This window comes from Bos grunniens, chromosome 5 (genome assembly GCF_055505025.1).
Source record: "Bos grunniens cultivar Pamir isolate PY7600 chromosome 5, Bosgru_T2T1.0, whole genome shotgun sequence".
Taxonomy (NCBI): domain Eukaryota; kingdom Metazoa; phylum Chordata; class Mammalia; order Artiodactyla; family Bovidae; genus Bos; species Bos grunniens.
Window position 1 is genome coordinate 100,507,847 of NC_141169.1, and position 18,373 is coordinate 100,526,219.

At 33.5% G+C, this 18,373-nt stretch overlaps 1 protein-coding gene across 3 annotated transcripts; it reads left to right on the top strand.

Moving 5' to 3' along the window:
- The first annotated feature begins 6,484 nt into the window (after positions 1 to 6,484).
- Positions 6,485 to 16,422, top strand: LOC147372727 (NKG2-A/NKG2-B type II integral membrane protein-like). 3 transcript variants are annotated; one of them, XM_086404143.1, is made up of 6 exons: positions 6,485 to 6,610; positions 9,006 to 9,104; positions 9,595 to 9,648; positions 10,476 to 10,624; positions 12,359 to 12,459; positions 12,779 to 13,387. In XM_086404143.1, the coding sequence occupies exons 2-6, from the start codon at positions 9,068 to 9,070 to the stop codon at positions 12,894 to 12,896; spliced, it is 459 nt and encodes a 152-aa protein (XP_086260269.1). In that variant the 5' UTR covers positions 6,485 to 6,610; positions 9,006 to 9,067; the 3' UTR covers positions 12,897 to 13,387. The 3 variants fall into 3 exon arrangements, with proteins under 3 accessions (XP_086260269.1, XP_086260267.1, XP_086260268.1); XM_086404141.1 differs by lacking the exon at positions 6,485 to 6,610 and adding an exon at positions 8,239 to 8,528 and having other exon boundaries at positions 12,779 to 16,422; XM_086404142.1 differs by lacking the exon at positions 6,485 to 6,610 and adding an exon at positions 8,239 to 8,528 and having other exon boundaries at positions 10,545 to 10,624.
- The last annotated feature ends 1,951 nt before the right edge of the window (positions 16,423 to 18,373 follow it).

An 18,373-nucleotide genomic window follows, 5' to 3' on the forward strand; every position in this document is an offset into this window, starting at 1 on the left:
AGTTTACTCAGACTCATGTCCATTGAGTCAGTGATGCCATCCAACCATCTCATCCTCTGTCATGCCCTTCTCCCACCTTCAATCATTCACAGCATCAGGGTCTTTTCAAATGATTCAGCTCTTTGCAACAGGCAGCCAAAGTGTTGAAGTTTCAGCTTCAGCATCAGTCCTTCCAATAAATATTCAGGATTAATTTCCTTTAGGATGGACTGGTTGGATCTCCTTGCAGTCCAAGGGACTCTCAAGAGTCTTCTCCAACACCACAGTTCAAAAGCATCAATTCATCCACACTCAGTTTTCCTTATAGTCCAACTCTCACATCCATACACGACTACCGGAAAAACCATAGCTTTGACTAGATGGACCTTTGTTGGCAAAGTAATGTCTCTGTTTTTTAATATGCTGTCTAGGTTGGTCATAACTTTTCTTCCAAGGAGTAAGTGTCTTAAAAGACACATGAAATTAAAATTTCATGGCTGCAGTCACCATCTACAGTTATTTTGGAGCCCCAAAAAGTAAAGTCAGTCACTCTTTCTACTGTTTCCCCATCTATTTGCTATGAAGTGATAGGACCAGGTGCCATGATCTTAATTTTCTGATTGTTGAGTTTTAAGCCAAATTTTTCACTCTCCTCTTTCACTTTCATCAACAGGCTCTTTAGTTCTTCATTTTCTGCCATAAGGGTGTTGTCATATGTGTATCTGATGTTATTGATATTTCTCCCGGCAATCTTGATTCCAGCTCGTGCTTCATCCAGCCCAGCATTTCTCATGATGTACTCTGCATATAAGTTAAATAAGCAGGGTGACAATATACAGCCTTGATGTACTCCTTTCCCTATTTGGAACCAATCTGTTGTTCCATGTCCAGTTCTAACTGTTACTCCCTGACCTGCATACATATTTCTCAAAAGGTAGGTCAGGTGGTCTGGTATTCCAATCTCTTTCAGAATTTTCCACATTTTGCTGTGATCCACACAGTCAAAGGCTTTGGCATAGTCAATAAAGCAGAAATAGATGTTTTTCTGGAATTCTCTTGCTTTTTCAATGATCCATAGGATGTTGGCAATTTGATCTCTGGTTCCTCTGCTGTTTCTAAGTCCAGCTGAACATCTGGAAATTCATGGTTCACATACTGTTGAAGCCTGGCTTGGAGAATTTTTAGCATTACTTTACTAACATGAGAGATGAATGCAATTGTGCAGGAGTTTGAGCATTCTTTGGCATTGCCTTTCTTTGGGATTGGAATGAAAACTGACCTTTTCCAGTCCTGTGGCCACTGTTTTCCAAATTTGCTGGCATATTGAGTGCAGCACACTCACAGCATCTTTTAGGATTTGAAAGAGCTCAACTGGAGTTTCATCAGCTCATTAGCTTTGCTCTTAGTGATGCTTCCTAAGGACCACTTGACTTTGTGTCCAGGATGTCTGGCTCCAGGCAAGTGATCACACTATTGTGATTATCTGAGTCATGAAGATCTTTTTTGTATGGTTCTTCTGTGTTATTCCCATGTCCTCTTAATATCTTTTGCTTCTGTTAGGTCCACACCATTTCTGTCCTTTATTGTGCCCATCTTTGCATGAAATGTTCCTTTGGTATCTCTAATTTTCTTGAAGAGATCTCAAGAGATCTATTATTTTCTTCTATTTCTTTGCTCTGTTCATTAAGGAAGGCTTTCTTATCTTATGACCAACATAGACAGCATATTAAAAAGCAGAGACATTACTTTACCAACACAGGTGTGTCTGGTCAAAGCTATGGTTTTTCCAGTAATCACATACGTATGTGAGAGTTGGACTATAAAGAAAGTTGAGAGCCGAAGAATTGATGCTTTTTAACTGTGGTGTTGGATAAGACTCTTGAGAGTACCTTGGACTGCGAGGATAGCAAACCAATCAATCCTAAAGGAAATCAATCATGAATATTCATTGAAGGACTGATGCTGAAGCTGAAGTTCTGATACTTTGGCTGCCTAATGCAAAGAACTGACTCATATGAAAAGACCCTGATGCTGGGAAAGATTGAAGGCGGGAGGAGAAGGGCACGACAAAGTATGAGATGGTTGGATGGCATCACCGGCTCAATGAACATGAATTTGGACAAGCTCCAAGTGATGCTGAAGGACAGGAAAGCCTGGCATGCTGCAGTACATGGGGTTGGAAAGAGTTGAATACGACTGAATGACTGAATAACACAACAAATGGTTCAAGGTGGGTGTTTTAACTTCATTGATTTACGTTCAGCTGTCCAGATTCCCAATGCCGCTTGCCAAAGAGACTTTTTCTCTGTTGTTTATTCTTGCCGCCTTTGTGAAAGATTAATTAACTGAAGGTTTGAGGGTTTGTTTCTGTGCTCTCTGCTCAGTTGCATTCATCCATATATCTTCTTCTGTGCCAGTATCACACTGGTTACTGTAGCTTTGTAGTATTTTTTGAGTTCTGAGAAGGATCTGCCTCTAGATTTGTTCTTTTTCCTCTGGATTACTGGGTCTTTTCTGGTTCCATACAAATTTTAGAATTATTTGCTATAGTTTTGTGTAAAATGTCATGGGTAATTTGATAGGAATTACATTAAATCTGTAGATTGCTTTGGTGTAGTATGGCCATTTTAACAGTATTAATTCTTCCAATACAAGAGCACCTTTCCACTTCTTTAAATCATGTTTCTTTTTATCAATATTTTACAGTTCTCAACCTTTAGATCTTTCACATCCATGGTTATATTTATTCTTTGGAATTTTTTGATGCATTTAAAGCAGGATCATTTTTACTTTCCCTTTCTGATAGTTAATTGTTAGTGTAAAGAAATGCAACAGATTTCTATGTATTAATTTTACATCCTCCTTCTTTGCTGAATTTATTACTTTTAGTGGGTTTTGTGTGCAGTCATTAGGGTTTTCTATATATAGTGTCATGTCATCTGCATATAATGACATTTTTGCCTCTTCCTTTCCAATCTGAATGCATGTGTGCCCAGTTGCTTCACCGTGTCCAACTTTGCAATCCTATGAACAGTAGCCTTCCAGGCTCCTTTTTCCATGGGATTCTCCAGGCAAAATACTGAAGTGAGTTGCCATGCTGTTTTCAGGGGATCTTCCCAACCCAAGAAGCAAAACTGCTTCTCTTATGTCTCGTGCACCACCTGCTAAGCTCCCAATTTAGATACCGTTTATTTGCTTTTCTTGTCTGACTACTATTGGCAGTACTTTGAATACTATATTGAATAGAATTGGTGAGAATGGGCACCCTTGTCTTGTCCTAGATTTTATCTGGATGGCTTTCAGCTTTTCATTGTTGAGCATTATATTGACTATGGATTTGCTATAAAAAGTTTATGCTGAGACATGTTCCCTTTTTCCCACTTTGGTGAAAGTTTTTATCATGAATGGATGTTGAATTCTATCAAAGACTTTTCTTCATCTATTGAGGTGATAAGTGTTTGTTGTCTTTTCTTTTTTTATCGTGGTGTATCATGTTAATTTATTTGTATATGATGAACCATTCTTGGGACCCTGGGATGAATTTAATTTGATCATAGCATATGATCTCTTTACTTATTGCTGCATTCATTTTTCTAATATTTTGTGAGGAATTTTCCATTTATATTAATCAAGGATATTGGCCTTTAATAATTTTCTCTTTTTTTCTTTCTTTTTTTTTCCCCCAGTATCTTTGTCTGATTTGACATCAGGATGCTGGTGGCTTCTTTGAATGTCTTTAGGAGTGTTCCCTCCTTTTCAACCTTTTAGAATAATGCAAGAAGAACTAATATAAATTATTTCTTTGTATATTTGGTAAAATTCCCCAGTGAAGCCATCCAGGCCTGAACTATTGTTTGTAGGGAGTTTTTTAAGATGACAGATTCTATTTCACTTCCAGTGATCATGCTCTTCAAATTATCTTTTTTTTTTCATAACTCACTTTGGAAGGTTGTACACTTCTAGAAGCTTGTTCATTTCCTCTAGGTTGTCCAATTTATTGACATAAGGATTCATAGTATTTTCTTATTTTTTAAAATTTTCTCTGGTATTGGTTGTTATTTCTCATTTTTATTTTTTAATTTCTTTTTTTAAATTCGAGCTCTCTTTTCTTCTTGGTGAACTTGGCTTGATTTTCTTTACATCTCAAAAAAAAATTTATCTTTATTTCCTCTATTGCTTTTAATTTCTTATTTATTTCCTCTCTTATCTTTGTTATTTCCTTCCTTCTGATGACTTTTGGGTTTGTTTGTCCCTCTTTTTCTAATTTTTTTAAGTGGTAGGTTAGGTTGTATATTTGAGATTTTCTTCTTTAAGAAAGTTCTGTATCCCTATGACCTTCCATTTTAGAACTGCTTTTGCTCAGTCCCATAGGTTTTATAAGGTTGTCTTTTCATCATCATTTATCTCTAGGTGTTTTTCTGATTTTTCTCTTTCATTTCATTGCTGACCCATTGGGTTTTAGTATTGTGTTTTTAGCTTCCATGTAATCATTCTTTTATCATTTTATTTTATTTCTTATTTTATTTCTATTTACAGAGTTGTGGTCAGAAAAGATGTGTGAAATAATTTCTACCCCTTAAGGCATATTTTGTGTTCTAGTATGTGGTCTATCCTTGAGAATGTTCTATGTGCACTTAAAAGGATATCCTGGGTTTTTTGTAAGTAATGTCCTGTAGATATCAATTAAGTTCATCAGTTCTATTGTGTCACTTAGATTCTCTGCTGTCTTACGGATTTTATGTCCAGAAGATCTGTCCAGTGATGTCAGTGCAGTGTTAAAAAGCTCCTACTATTATTGTATTCCCTTCAATCATTATTTTTATGTCTGTGGTGTTTGTTTTATGTATTTAGGTCCTCCTAAATATATTGGGTGGATATATGCTAACAAGTATAATATCCTTTTCTTATATTGATCTCCTTATCATTACATAGTGTCCTTTGTCTTTCATTATGAAATTTGTTTTAAAGACTATTTTATCTGATATGAATATTGTTATACCTGCTTTCTTATCATTTTCATTTGCATGTGCCATTTATCTTGTGGCTTATGTCTTCTTTTCCTCCCCTTCCCATTGTTTTGTTAGATATGTTTAAAAATTACCTTTTCTTGAACTGCAAAGTTTGACTTGGGTTTATATTGTGATATAAATGTTCCTAGTGAAATATAGACAACTAGGCATGATTGAGGATTGGAGGATGAATTCATGACCGATTTGATGTGTGTGTTAGTCTCTCATTTGTGTCCAACTCTTTGTGACCCTACTGTAGCCCACAAGGCTCCTTTGTCCATGGAATTCTCCAGGCAAGAATACTGGAGTGAGTTTTCATTTCCTACTCTGACAGCATATTGGACATCTCTTGACATTGCCAATAGTTTTCTTCCAATCTTAGTCACATCACAAACCTCTATGACCCTGCCTCAATTTCATCCTAAGTTTCTGGTTTGAGCACTCAGGAAAATGCTGGATTGCAAGTAGTCTGAAGGTGGTTCAGTTTGGGGGTAAGAACTGACATTTTTCATATTGTAAAGACTAACAAAGTGAATCCTAAGGAGAAAACAGAAGTGGGAAGAAACTAGGAAAGTAAAACAAACTGATGGTGATCAACAGTGGACATGCCTGTGGTGACTCATTTAGTCTCTAAAGGTAGGAATGGGTGGATAAAAATTAAAATTACTAATGCTTCCTTCATTATAACAAAAAGAGAAGGGATGATGAGAATGTAAAATTTGAAGGTGGGTAGCTGGGAAGTGATGAGTTATCTGATATGATGAGTAGTTATTTAATATCTCAACCTATGTCATGATGATACATTTAATATTGTTTATATTTATCCTTTCAAAGGGAATTTATTTTTATCAGAGGAAATTTATACATTAAAATATTTATTTAATAAGATTAAAGCTGAATGTAAGAACTAAGGCAGAGAAAGGGAGATGGTATTTTGAAAATGATGGACTCTGTGCCAGGTACACTATGGTTGGCAATGCAGTAATTTCTCAGAATAATTAGGGACAAATATCTTTAAATATTTATTGAAAATGGGATTATGGTTCATAGAACTTCTTTAATGACAATGAAAATGAAGTAATAATGGATGTGAGGAAAAGGCATATGTACTGCCAAGATTTAGCAATCTAGTTTTAAAAGAAAAACTTGAAGTATTCTAAGTTTGCAATGTATATGATTGAGATGGAAGCAAGATAACTGCATGGGTGGTTAAACCTCAGTGTCCTCAGATTTTGTAGAATGTGGAAATAATTTCTCAGAGGCATTTGAAAAGTGAGAATATAAATAGCACACTTAGAGGTCCATCTGTCTTTTCAATTGGAGTCCAAAGTTTCCTATTTTCTGGAGGTGTGTGATCAGCTAAACTCTCTTCAAATAGCCCAAATGTGAGAATTTCCTGTTCAAACCTGAAGTGACACATTGATGACAAATCAACTTTTTCCACTCTCACTTCACTCTGAGCCTTCAAAGGGCAGTATGTGAAGGTCACAGACATTGTTTATTCTTGTCCTGGATTTATGTTTTTAAATTTCTCCTTTTATTACACAGCTATAGCAGGCCTCTTTTATGAGAGTAACCTGACCTCCCCACTAAAGGATGCACGACTTTCTGGCCAACAGAAGGTATGTGTCCCTTCTCGCCTGTCTCTCTACTAGACCATCTCACTTAGTGGGAACTAGCAAATGTTAGATGTGAAGTAACTGAAGTATAGTTAATATACAACAAAATCAAAGTATAATATTAGTTTAAAAAAATAACTCAGGGTAAAAAACAACCATAAAATATCAAATACGATGGAAGATTTCTCCAAGTATTCAAATTAGTGTCTGTAGAATGCTAGTCAAGTGCATATTTGGATTTGTATATCATTCTTAAGTGAAAGCTGCAGGCATCTTGACAGAGAACAACTAGTTTGGGATTTTATAATCAGTAGAAGGTAGGTTTCTTGTATAATAATATGTTAATATATATTTCTCTTGACTTCTATAAATAGATTCTTGGGAAAGAATTCATTGCATAAAAAGGCCAAACATAATTCTTTATATATGCACTTAGATTGAATAAAATCAGTTTTATTTTTAATAAAAATCGAGATGAAGTAGCTTCCTAAAAACTAATATAACCTTAACTGTAAGTAATGACAGGATTTTAAAAAATATTGAACAAACATTTCAGAAAAGATGTACTATACTAATTAAAGATACTCTTGTTTAACAAATTGCTTTCCAGGCTCTAACTGATATGAATCAGAAATAGTAACACAGAAATTGTAACTTAAACAGTAGTTAAAAACTAATATTTATAGAACATATAGGTACCAGATTGAGTGCTCAGTGTAACATGCATTATATATTACATATTATTTCCATGTTAGATTAATAATATAGGTTACTAGACACTAAGTAACTTTTAAAGAACACACTTCTTTAAGTTTCAAATCCATAATTAATTTCCAGATCTTTCTGACTAATGCATCCATTGACTGAATTATTAAGCTATGTTTTCTGGATTTTATAAGCAATTATCATCACTTATACAAATATAATGACCTTTACTAACTTTGACATCTATAAGATCTTTCTGGAAGTTTGAACCAACAGTGTTCTTCCATAAATGTCCTATATTTGTTTATCATTTTGTGAATTCAGACCTTAGTCACTAAATCAATTATCAATTAGGTTTGTAAAATAAATATTTTTTAGTCTTTTTCTATTGTTTTATTTTTAATATTGTTTAGGTTATGTTTAGTTTGTCACGTAATATTTTTCAATATATGAAGTAGTACCTCAATTTTTAAAGTTTTCTAAGAATTCCTCAACCATTCAAAATAAAGAGCATTTGGTACCCTTTTTAGTAAATAAATGTCACCATATACTATAATTTAGTACAGGAAATGCCAACTTTATCCTCATCTTTAAAGAACTTCGTCTATAACCAGTGTTGGATTTCAAAATAATCAAAATTATAGTTGAATCTCTGTTATATTACAAAATATTTTCATTTTAATACAAGCACTGTAATGCTGTTAAAATATTTCTGTTGAATCTAACTTAATAAGGATATTATTAGTCATGAACTTCTTTATTATTCCCTGATTTATTGCTTTTCATTGTTTAACCAATAATATATTGTCAAATATAAAATATCTTTTTTTTTAAAAAGTGTTCTATCATGAAATCCTTGTTTGAAGTTCCAAGGAATTTAGAACCAGGCTTTAAGTTTGTTCAGCTGCAAAGTGAACACTAAGCTCTTTGCCCCGCCCCATGTTATTGCAGTAGGATTCTTGTCTTATATACACCACTCATTCCTCAGTTCACTTAGAGCACAGTCCTTGACATCACTCAGCTTCAGAGATGAATAACCAAGGAGTAATCTATGCAGAACTGAAGGGAGTCAAGAACTCAAAGAGACAGCGAATAAAACCTAAGGGCTCTAAAGGTTCCATTTCAATAGCTCCACAGGAATTAACATATGCTGAATTAAATCTTCAAAATGCTTCTCAGAATCTTCAAGGGAATGAGGAGAACTACCACTTCAAAGGTAAAACATTACCAGTCACTAGGTGGAACTGTTCCAGGATATGCAGTTGGGGTGCAAAAGTGTGGAGAAGGAGTAAGGGATAAGTCACATATTTTTCATTTTGAGGAAGAGAGCTTAAAATTGGGTATGGTATTTAATGTGAAATCAGAGAACTACTTTCATTCTGGCATTGCTGAAATTTGTAGTCTTTAATCAACAACTAATGCAGCATTATATTTGCTGAAAATGCAATGGTATATTTTGAGAGAATATATATTTCTACATGGTATATTTCTACAGTTGTAGAAATTGAGTTTGGGGTCCAAGTTTATATATATAACTCTCTGTTTACATGGGTTCTAGTGTAGGCTGCTGTCTATGGGGTTGCACAGAGTCGGACACGACTGAAGCAACTTAGCAGCAGCAGCAGTGTTATGTCTACTCTAAACAATTGCTCCCATCACTCCTTTCTCAGTAGTTCCTTTTCTCTCCCTGCAGGTTCACCATCACCTCCAGAGAAGCTCATTGCTGGGATCCTCGGAATCATCTGCCTTGTCCTGATGTCCACTGTGGTAACAATGATCATTATTACTCCCTGTAAGTACATTTTTTAAAAACTGTAAGGGAACTTTTCACTTTAATGATGGTCAGTCTTCTAAACATTTCATAATATTATAGAATGTGCCTATCATTAAAAAATATGCATTTAGACTAAATGTGGAATGGTAATTCTGAATCTGTCAAAAATATACAACACAGAATATTTACAGAGGGTACATATTTGTATATTCTAATTTCATAACTCAAAAACATGTATTAGGAGATTGAAATAACTTATTGATAAACATAAATTAATTCTTAATTGATTAAAACAAATACTGTAAGAGGTGGTGGCATCTGTTACTTTTGGTTTTTGAAATATTTTTTTCCACCAAATCTTCATTGCTTAATTAATTTTTCTAGGTAAAATCAGTTTTATTTTAGATTACTCTAATCATAAATAATAAACCAAATTTTAAACTCAGAAACTAAAATCATTATGATTTATTTAGAGCAATATTAACTTTTGTAATGATTAATTTTGTAGCTACTCTAAAACAGGAACAGAATAACTCCTCTCGGATAACAAGGCTCCAGAAAGGTACATAATGATTTTAAAGCTCTGGCATACATACAGTTGGTATTTTGTCTCTGTCTTAGGCTAATGAAAATAAGAATAGATTATGGGGTAGAACATAAATTGGAAAAGGGAGCAACAAATATTTATAAGTAATGATTATAGGAGAATGCTTCTGCCTATACAACAATATGATCAATATGAACAATGCAATTGTTGAAAACTGGTTCTAATTTCCTTCTGCTATAATATGATAAGAGACAAATAAGTTTATTATTCTAAAGCAGAGGTTTCATTTCTTGATTTTCAGCATGTGTAAAGAGTGGGTATTTCTTTGTCCTTGCTTTATATGGAGACATAAATTGGGTTATGAGAGACTAACCCTTTCTGTGAATGTATGTGTTGGTTTGTTTAATGTGTACCAACCTTGAGGATGCATAGATACATTGTCTAAACACGTATATACATATATATATATATGTTTATATCTATGCATATATGTTGGAGAAGGCAATGGCAACTCAGTCCAGTACTCTTGCCTGGAAAATACCATGGATGGAGGAGCCTGGTAGGCTGCAGTCCATGGGGTCACTAGGAGTCGGACATGACTGAACGACTTCACTTTCACATTTCACTTTCATGCATTGGAGAAAGAAATGGCAACCCACTCCAGTATTCTTACTTGGAGAATCCCAGGGACATGGGAGCCTGTTGGGTTGCCATCAATAGGGTCGCAGAGTCGGACACGACTGAAGTGACTTAGCAGCAGCAGCAGCATGCATATATGTAAATTGACTTTTATTTTCTAAAATTCAATATTTTTTGGCTAGTAATTCACAATCTTTCTTCAGAATGCCATTGTGGTCATTCAAAAGACTGGTTTACATATTCCCACAACTGCTATTGTATTATTTTTGAAGAAAAAACGTGGAATGGGAGTTTGACAGCCTGTGCTTCTAGGAACTCTACTCTGCTTTATATAGATAATGAAGAGGAACTGGTAAGATATCAAATGTTTCCAACATTTTGTTAAAGGCTTGATTCAGTCAGTGTTATATTTGTTGGAATTCACTTGTATTTTTGTATGTATTTGTAGTTTGTTTAAGGCCTGTTATTTTACTAAATAATGGAATACAACCTTATGATACTTTATTAATATTTATCCTATGAATTCATGCTTGATTATTTCCATTCTTGCTTTTCACTGAAAACCACACTGCTACAAGTGCTATTATATTCTAAGATAAACTGTGCTATTTAATTTTAATATATATCAAGGAAAGTATACATATCATACATTTTCATATAGATCACAAAATAAATAGAACCATGTAATTACACATCAGATCATGGATTAGAAGTTTCAACTTTCCAGCACCCCATCCTCTGTAACTTGTCATCACTTATGTGTCCTCCTTATTTACCCACTGTCGTGGCATTTGATGTTATATAATCTCTTTGCATGTTTTTGCTCTTCGTGTACATAGAATCAAACAGTATGCATTTTTCTTTCAGTCTCCGCACACTCCCATGTACTGGTTTTGCAATTCATCCATATTCTTGCATTTACATGGTGTTTGTTAATGTCTATTACTCATTATGTAAATATAACATTTAAAATCCATTCTATCCAGTGTCTCTGAATGGAGATGGAGTTTTATGCCTTCAGGGAAAAGAGGCTTCCTGGGTTCAGTACTTTTAGATATGAGACCCTCTTTCCTGGCCCCACCTCCATCTCAGCCTCCCAGCTTTAGTTCTCTTTGTGGAAGCAGGAGGAGAACTTCCTCTAACTGCTCCTTGTTAGCAGGTGTCCTGATGGACACTTTGTAAGGCTCACACGGCATTGTCGACAGGATTCCCCTCAACACACTGAAAGAATGGAATGGCTTATCTGTGCCCCCTCCTACAGCTAGGCTGGTAAGTCATTTAGCAGGTCTAGGTCATTTTCTTCTTTGGGGGAAGATATAAGATGCCCCTAATTGTTGTTCCCTAACCTCTCACCTTGTTCTCTCATCCTGGAGAAGCGATGAGAGATTACAGAAGAGTCAAGCTGCTGTTAAGTCTCCAACCACATCACCCTTCTCTTTCCACCTTTCAGAGTTCTCCATTCTTGTGTCTTCCATTGGTTCCCATGTTTACAGTTGTACTTAGCAGGGAGGAGCAGAGAGAAGTGAGTCTCTGACCCTTTGTCTTGTTCACTGGATTCCAGCAATACAGAAAAAAGATTGATTTGGGGTTCATCTAGGCAAAGAATGGTGTGGGTCCCGGAAAATCAAAACTTTATCTTTCATGTCACTTATTTTCTCAATTTCAATCCCTTAATTTCCTTCTAATGCTGAAACTCAGAAAAATAGTAGTGAAATCCAGTGATACAATCACAGTATCTAGAAAAACAAATGTCACAGAATCTGAAAACATTTAAACCCTTGCTATGTTTAATTTGACATCATGGGTAGCAATTAAACTGCATGAATCAGACTTCTACTTATTAACATGAGAAAAGCAATGAAATTGATAAACATAAATGTTTGAGTTTATTTTTAATCACAAGTACTGACATTTGTTAATGCTTTGACAAATATTAAAACTTTCAACTTTGTATTTTTAGTGTTAGATTAGATTCTAACACTCATCTTGTTCAGAAAACTCAAGGTCCTATGAAAGAGCACACTATTTGCATTTTAAGAATTAATAAATTCTTTCATAGTGATTAAATGAAAATACTTTTGTGTAGACATTTCTGAAGTCCCTATCAATTATGTCATGGATTCCAGTCTTTCGTGAAGGCCGTGGTCATCCGTGGATGTGGCAAAATGGCTCAACTTGCAAACTACAGTAAGTTTTTAAAAACAATACTATATAGAGGAGGAACATATTAAAAATATGTATTTTAAGAATATTATTAAAACATTTGTTTTGGTTGAATTACACAATGATGAAGGAAGATGTTGAAAGTTAAAATGTTGATAGAACTATTAGAAAATGGGATACTCAGTATTCCATTTTCCTAATAACAAACTCTGCCTGAAATTATGTTAAAAACACCATTACCCACTTTCAAAATATCTTTTTATTACTGTTATACAGAAATGTTATAACTTCATGAGCTGTCCTCATATATCATAACAGAATTATGCAATGCTTTCCATTACAGGGTATTAGACGTCTTACCTGAGAAAGGAAACTGTGCAGTGCTATCCTCGGGGGACATAAAGTCAGATGACTGTGAATTCCCAAATTTTTATACTTGCAAGCACAAGCTTGAGAATTAAAAAGTAAGTTTGGCTGCTGTTGGGTAACTTCATCTCTTATGAAATGGAAATAATAGTATGATTGCATAAACTTCAAAATGCATTATATTCTTTTTTCTAATAATGGAAGTTTAAAAAAAAAAAAACTATTGAAATTTAATATGCACACCAGAAAGTACGGATATCATTCCTTTGGTGTCTGACTTTTTCACTCAATAATATATTTATGGCAATCAAACTTTCTAAAGGATCACATGGTATATAGGATCATTCACATGAAATACCAAAAATAAGAAAAGAGAGACCAGAAGCAGATTAGTGATGACCAAGAGCTGTGGGGAGGTGGGGATAGAAAATGACTGCTAGCTGAACAGTGATGAATACTTTCTAGATTTTGATGGTGGCAAAGGTCACAAATTGGAAATGTACATAAAATAACTGATTACACACTTTAAATGGATGAATTTTATGCTATGTAAATCACATCTCAATAAAGCTATTTTAAAAAACTGCTTGGGACTGCATTTAGTCTTTAAATTGTAAAGAGAGTAATCTTTGCAATATTGATTCTTCCAATCAGTACCATGCTTTATCCTTCCAATAATTTAGGTTTTCTCTTAATTTCTTTCTATTTTATTTATTTAATTATTTTTGGCCACTCCAGGTGGCAGGTGGAATCTTAGTTTCCAAGCCAGGAATCCAACCTGCACCCCCCACGCTGGGGAACACAGAGTCCCATCCACTGACTGTCAAGGAAATCCGCTTAGCATGTTTTACGTTTTTCAATATTGAAATCTTAGAGAAATATGGATATTTCATATCCATGCTTTTGTAAATGTCATCGTTGCTTTTTAAATTTTTGGTAATTTTTGCTCCTGCAGCAGAAATAAACAAACAAAGAAAAAGGTTTACAGGCTGATCTTATGTCCAATGACCTCTCTGATTTTATGTATTAATTCTATTGTTTCAAATTTACATTCTTCTGGATTTTTAAAATAAAAACAGATATTGCAACTATAAATAATCATGTTTTATTTCTTCTCTCCAGGTACAATTGCTTTGTTTTTTTCTTGACTTATTTTTACACTGCAAGCTTTTATCTTCAGTGTCAAATAGAAGGTACTATAAAGGTCCTTTATGTATCATTCCTATATTATGGGAATATATTTTAATACTTTATCTTCAAGTATGAGGTTTAAGGATGTTTTGATCATACTTTTTTACTATGAAAGCAATTCCATATTATTTATTTTTTCTTATAAATTTTGTAACCAATCAGTAGTGTTTCAGTTTTATTTTTTCTTCAATAGAATGAGAAATTTTTTTTAAAAATAATGCTTATGTATGGCAAAAACTACCACAATATTGTAATTAGCCTCCAATTAAAATAAATAAATTAATTTTAAAAATAAAGTTTTTCCTCCAAATATTCCTATTTACTTCAAATATTAACCAGTCAAACATTGCTGAAATGAAACCACAATGATCATTCTGTATTTTCTTTCTCTTACAATCAGTGCATATGTCATACTTAGATTAAAATATTTTCTTCATCAATTTTCACAAAGAGACAGGACTGAGTTCCTTAATATTATGTAAGCTGGCAAGTTTTGTTCTCAAGGCTCTATTGGGAAGCGTTCCTTTTTTTTTTTTTTTATCTTACCTGGAGACTTTGTGAAAGACCTGGTATAATTTTAAGTGTTATTATTCACTACTGTTATCATTAGAGTTTCTAGAACTTTTTTTGTAGGAACTTTATGCAATGAATGCCATATCTTTAGCACATATTAAGTTTATTCAGGATCCAAGTTGTACTGCATTTGGTAAATTTCATTTTTTAGGCATTTCATATAGATAGTAGAATATATTCATAGTATGGTTTTCTTATCTATTTAACATCTATAAAAACAATAATGGTGTTGTCATATTTATTATAGATGTAAAAGATTTATGTCTTCTCATTTTTTCTTTAAACGTCTTTTATCAATTATACTGCCTTTCAAATGAAAATGACATTGACCATTTTATTCCTTTCTAATATACTTGCTTTCTTTGTCATGATTTTGCATCATTTATTTTCCTTTTACTTCTTTATTTGGACTATGCTAAGTCACCTCAGTCGTGTCCGACTCTGTGCGACCCCAGAGACGGCAGCCCAACAGATTCCCCCGTCCCTGGAAATCTCCAGGCAAGAGCACTGGATTGGGTTGCCGTTTCCTTCTCTAATGCATGAAAGTGAAGTCGCTCAGTCAGGTCCGACTCTTAGCGACCCCACGGACTGCAGCCTACCAGGCTCCTCTATCCATGGGATTTTCCAGGCAAGAGTACTGGAGTGGGATGCCATTGCCTTCTCCTATTTGGACTATACTTGAATTTAATTTCACCCAGATTGCTTTTTAAGTTTTAGTTTCTAGTGGCACCTCCTTAAATTTATTCTTTCTTATTTTTTTGTTTGCAATGTATGCATTTAAGGCAATTGATATTTCACAAGGCAGATTTTACTATTGCATTTTCCTTTAAAATCATATAAAAATTGAGAACTTTGTGGATTTTTCTTTGGTTCATATGTTATTTACAAATGTGTAATTGAAATTAAAACTAGATAAAGGTTTTCACACTTTTGGTTATTACCTTCTAGCTTAGATTGTAAAGAATTTTCTATGAATCTGGAAGCAATCTATATCTCTATTATATGCTGCTGGTGTGAATGAGGAGGAAATCTTTTTTTTTTTTTTTTTATAATAAATTAAAAATTAAATTTGAATACTCACATTTCAAGTGTCCATCTGCCAAACTTGACTTATGGCTGTTATAGTGACACTACAGTTCTATATACTTCATATTAATGTAATCAGGATTATGAATATACAGTGAATTTTTGGAAAATTTGAGTGTAATTAAAAGTGTGAGTGTTCTATACGAGTATATAAGTGTGTGTGTGCACAAATATTTTGGTTAATTGTCTAGTTTAGATCTATCTATAGCCTTACTGGTATATCTGCTTGCCAGATGAGCAGTGAGAAGTAATTATTTAAATCTCCATTTATGATTATTTAACCTACATACTTTTCTCAAATCTTTGTTGAACTTGTACTATTAAGTACATGCAGTTTTTTTGTAATTGCTAATGGCTTGGATCCTCAGTATATTGTTATGAAACACACTTAATCTTTTCTAACAAGATTCTTCCCTCGTATTGTGACAGCACATTAACTTTATTAGTTCTACCATCTTGTGTTGCATCATATCATTTTTCAGCTTTTTAAATTTCCTCTTTATTTCTAAAATAATTGTAACTAGGACAGCAGTTATTAAAATAACTCTTCTATATATATAGCTGTATTAAATGAAATGTTTTAAATTATGAACATTCTTAGAAGCGGAAGGCTATTTCGTATATATTTAACCTAATTTTAAAATTATTGTAAACTTTACATATTTTATTTGTATGTAAGTATATATAATTAATTTTTAAGTACAATATATTGTTTCTTTGAATTGTACTTTATTTTTTCTTATTTTTCAAAATAAATATTTTTTACACTAATCTGGAAGAATTTATTCATTTAATATGCCTTAGTTTAATTCGTGCCCTACATTTTGCAGCTTGTATTCTTTACTCAATAAAGTCCAAGTTAGTACTTTCACCCACTTCTCAAACAATGAAAGGATATATTTATTCTCTACTTTTATTTACTGCTCATGCTGTATTCACTTCCTTGAGTTCTAATACAAATATGTGTTTACAATTTGAAATTTTATCATTAATATTTTACCTCTCAATATTTATTTGGATGTAGTCACACAAGTTCTTTTCTTCAAATCGTTTTATAAAAATTTACCTAGATTAAGAGTTCCTTCTTTAGAAGACCCTAAATATTTCCTTTTATAGAGTCAGTTGGTAATTTCTCTCCACTTAAAAAACTTCCTTGAAAATGAATTGATCTTGTCGTTAGGTGAAAAGGACATTTTCACTTGTTGTTGACTTCCAATTTATCTCTCTCTCTTAGGTCACTAAGTATGGCCATTAATAGACATAGTTACAAATCGATATATTCATATCACAAAAAGTAAATTCAAACTACTTTTAGTGTTTTGAGTAATTTTATCTTTGCTGTATGTTGTCTGAACATAGATTTTATTAAAGTTAAATGCCAGAGAAAGTGAAAATGAAAATGTACTCACTCAGTTGTATCCGACTCTGCAACACCATTAACTGTAGCTTGCCAAACTCCTCTGTCAACAGAATTCTCCAGGCAAGATTACTGGAGTGGGTAGTCATTCCCTCTCTAGTGGATCTTCCCAACCCAAGGATCGAACCCATGTCTCCTGCGTGGAGGGCAGTTTCTTCAGATTAAACTCGTATTTTTACATATAACAAAGAACCTGACATGTGTAACATTATTGAAAACAGCAAAGGATATGAAAGCAGTAGATATAACTGCTTCAAATTTTAAAAATAAACATTAGTATATTTTACATTGTGTGACACCTCTAATAAATGTTTCAATAACTATAATTCTAGGATGTGAGTAATAGAGAAAATTATCAATTTAGTTTATGAAAATAAAATATAATGGATAGATACAACCATATAGGTAGCCATTAGTCACTGTTTTAGAAGGCTCAAGTATTAGTCTTCATTACAAGGACATAACTGAGTTTACATTACATTTGTATAGATTTCAGAAAGCAAAAAATAGTGGTTCCCTCAACTCAATGTTCTAGAAGTGATGCTGAAAGTGAATATCCTTAGGAATGGTAGATAAACATTTATCCTTTTCTTGATACAAGTGACAACTGATAAAAAAAATCCATTTGAGGCAAATTTGATAGTTTATTTAATATTTTACATGTGTGTTTTGCAAAAAGGTCAACATTTTCTGCCTTCCCCATTTTCTTGTGAAGTGAAAATTTAAAAGCTTATTTTTCCCCTATGGAAACTTGGGCTTTTGTTATTTACAACAAATATTCCAATTAAAAATACAGATAACAAGTTATGATTTGAGGATCATCAATGAATGATATGGTGAGTATTCAATATTTCAATCTCTGCCATGGTGATATAGCTTGATCAAAAGGAGAAAGTCAAGAGATACCTGAAGTAACAGGCAAGTTTGGCCTTGGAGAACAAAATAAAGCATGACAAAAGCTAACAGAGTTTTGCCAAGAGAACTCACTGGTCATAGCAAACACCTTCTTCCAACAACACAAGAGATGACTCTACACAGGGACATCACCAGATGCTCAATACCAAAATTGGATTGATTATATTCTTTGCAGTCAAAGATGGAGGAGCTCTATACAGTCAGCAAAAACCATCATACAGAGGAAGTGGCAAATAGATCCAAGGCATTAAATCTGATAGCCACAATGCTTGAAGAACTATGGACAGAGGTTAATGAAATGGTTCAGGAGGCAGTGATCAAGAACATTCCCAAGAAAAAAATGCAAAATGGTTATCTGAGGAGGCTTTGCAAATAGCTAAGAAAAGAAGA